Source organism: Orycteropus afer, unplaced genomic scaffold (assembly GCF_000298275.1).
Source record: "Orycteropus afer afer isolate SDZICR_OR568_19922 unplaced genomic scaffold, OryAfe1.0 scaffold00487, whole genome shotgun sequence".
Taxonomy (NCBI): Eukaryota; Metazoa; Chordata; class Mammalia; order Tubulidentata; family Orycteropodidae; genus Orycteropus; species Orycteropus afer.
Window position 1 is genome coordinate 588441 of NW_006922074.1, and position 3244 is coordinate 591684.

Genomic DNA, 3244 nt, shown 5'->3' on the forward strand with positions numbered 1-3244 from the left:
CAACCTTCCTTCCGAGGAGTGGCTGGTGGGTTTGAACCGCCAGCCGTCTGGTTAGCAGGCAAGTGTCTTAGCCACTATGCTACCAGAGCTCCCCCCACAGGGCCTAGTCGGTACTAATTCCTTTCCTCAGCACTGTACTGTTAGAGGAGAGGGTGAGGTGAGGCTGGTGAACAGGGAGAACATTCTCAAAAGGCAGCAGCCATACTTTCCAGTGGCCCCAGCCACTTCTGGTCTCAACTCAGCTATACGTTTAAAGAAAAAACATGGCCTAGGCCAAGTAGCCCTACCTGTATTTTGTTTCTGTTTTTTTAATGAGGGTAGTGGGGGAAGGAGTTCCTGGGGCGTACACATGGTTAACGTGCTTAGCAGTTAACCAAAAGGTCGGTGGTTAGAGCCCACCCAGAGGCACCCTGGAACAGCATGGTGATTCACTTCTAAAAAATCAGCCACTGAAAACCTCGTAGAGCTCAGTTCTCTGACACGCATGGAGGCGCCATGAGTCAGAGTCGACTAGACAGCGGCTGGAGGAGGAGGGAAGAGCATGGCCGTGCACTGAGCGTCTGAGAAGGGGCCCTCGGCAGAGATTACTCATTTCATTTCTTGTGAGGGTAGGCGTTCTGGTGGCATAGTGCTTAAAGCATCTGACTGCTAACCAGAATGTTGGCAGTTCAAACCCACCAGCCACTCCATGGAAGGAAGATTGGGCAATCTATTTCCATAAAGATTTACTGCCTCAGAAACCCAAAGGGAGTCACTATGAGTCGGAACTGACTCAATGACAGTGAGTCTGGTCTGAGGGAGGAGCTGGCTCCGTTTTGCAGGTGGGGAAACAGGGATGTGAGCCTGGAGCACCCAACTACTGCAGGGCCGAAGGCGATCTGGAGGATGCCCGTCTGTCCTCAGCACAGCCAGGACTGAGGCCTGGGGAGACAGGCTGTTTCCACGGTGAGAGAGAACGATGAGATCACTCAGCAAAGGGTGGTTCAAGTCCAAGTCTGCTTGCTCCACATAGCCTCCTCCTCTCAACATGGAAATGGTACCCACCACCTCGGCTGCCAACTCTTCCTGTTTGGAAGGCACAGTGGCCCCTCACGGGTTTGTGGGGAGAGGGGATGAGATGAGTCCTGTCCAGGCAGTTCACTTCCTTGGCCTCATGTGAGGAGGGTGGCACCCAGCTCTGGAGCCAACAGAGCCCACCCTGACAGCCGCAAAGGGTGCAGAGCGCTGAAGGGCTTCTGCTGCATCACCACCTCCTTCCTGGGAGCAGGGCTCTAAGAGTGAGGCATCAAGTGTCACCTGGGGGTTGTGCTGCCTCCTGCTGCATGGCTCAATGAGAGAGAACAGGAGCTGTGTGGGCCTCGCCAGCTAGTCTGCAGCGCCCAACCCCACAAGACACAGGAGCTGAGCTCAGAACGCCCTTGCTCTTAATTCCAACAGTGAGGATGGCAGCTCCCACTCACTGAGGCCGAGCAGGGGCCAGGACAGTGGGAGGTGTTTCACATGCCTCACCTCACTTACCATCTACAACAACCCAGTAAGCTGCTTTTATTTCCTGATGAGAGAACAGAGGCTTACAGAAGTAAAGTGCCTTGCATACAGTCACCCAGCTCGCTAGTCTTGGTTGGGCTAATCTTGGTCCTAGTCTGCAGGCCAAGACCCAGGTGCCTCTGGCTCCTTGTGAAGCCCGCAAATAAGGTTTCAAAATGACTATACCAACTGTAAGAACTCCGTGAAACGATGCCCTCCTGCAACCAGGTTTTGCCATAAAGGTAGACCTGGTTCTGGCCCGCTGGTCCTTATCCTTCAGAGCAGGCAAGGACAGACTCAGAACTTGGCCAGCTGGGTTTTTAAATGCAGCTCTGCAGTCATTTGACTTCTCTGAGCCTCGGTTTCCTTGTTCTTAAAACACAAGAAAGCAGTCACGTCACAGGACTGTTGAGAGGAGTAAATGAGATGTGTGTCAAGCCTCCTAGTGTTTCTGTTCCACGGATCTTGGTTCCTGATGCTCTCTCCGATACCGTATCCTGATGCACTGCCGGTGTTACATGGCTGGCCTGATTACATGAATGATACCTGTAACATTCTCTTGCACATTTTAGTTTTGTTGTTGTTGTTGTTATGTGCCGTCGAGTGACCCCTCCTTGGGTTTCCGAGGCAGTATCACTACGGAAGTAGGATTGCCCAACCTTCCTTCTGAGGAGTGGCTGGTGGGTTTGAACCGCCAGCCTTCTGGTTAGCAGTCAAGTGCCTTAGCCACTATGCTACTAGAGCTCCCACATTTTAGTTTAGTGCTCCTTAAGGTGCCTACCTCATACACAGCTTTCCCCAGCATCTTCCCCACAAACTCAAAAAGCTGCAGGTAATTCTCATGGATATAGGAGGTGGGTGAAGGGTACAGTCTCTCGTCCCCACTGGTGGTCTGCAAGACAAAAGGGTGGGGGGAAGCAGAGAGTTTAACCTCCCAGTTACGAGCATGCCCAGATGCTTTGCTTCTCATCTGTCGCTTCAAATTTCACTGCCACCCACCCTGCTCTTGGGCCCCTTTGATACCTTGAACAGATTGAGTGCTGGGTCGAACACCCTCTTGATGATCTCTTCTAGGAACTCCTTGAAAACGCCGTCCTGGTCGATCCCTGCCTCGTCCACCCCGAGGTCATTGACAAACTTCACGCGGATCACGCCCTTCATGGCGTGGTGGGAGAGCTGCCGAAGCTGCTCGTAGCCATCCTGCCCAGAGCAGAGGTGTGGCCCATTAGGATCCCAAGGCCTCCTGCATCCTCCAGGGCGCCCTCCTAAGACCCTCCGGGCCTTCATGATTACTAAATGTGCAAGTCAGGACACACAGGGGTGTGAGGGAGGGTGGCTCTCGTTCGCTTTCCAACGAAAGCCTGTTACAAGGAAGGATTTTGAGAATGTGATGTCACTGCTCTTTGGCAAAGGGAGGCTGTTCTCAAGAGCAGGCAAAGCAGTGAGACAGGGACTCAGATGAGTGAGGACAAGCTCTCAGCCATTAGGATGGAAGAATCTGGGGCAACGTACTAAGACTATCTTTCATTCACGGTAAGAAACAAAAAAGACAACAAAATCAAACTCATGGAACGTTGTAAAATGAAACCTAGAAGGAATCTCCATCTCTGGAGCTCTCCGCCACCCATGACGGGCCTTGTGAGTCATGCTGAGGAGCTCAGATTTTATCCTGAGGGCAAAGGGGAGCCACAGAGGGTCTCTGTCGGGGAGAGACCTG

At 52.7% G+C, this 3244-nt stretch overlaps 1 protein-coding gene across 1 annotated transcript in view; it reads right to left on the minus strand.

Annotated features, from left to right (window-relative positions):
• The window catches only part of UBE3B (ubiquitin protein ligase E3B), a 53388-nt gene that overhangs the window by 12605 nt on the left and 37539 nt on the right, over positions 1-3244 (minus strand). The window contains exons 17-18 of the mRNA XM_007954997.1: positions 2551-2727; positions 2309-2419 (exon numbers count right to left, since the gene is read on the minus strand). Coding sequence (XP_007953188.1) covers positions 2309-2419; positions 2551-2727 — 288 coding nt within the window. The remainder of the gene's footprint in view (positions 1-2308; positions 2420-2550; positions 2728-3244) is intronic.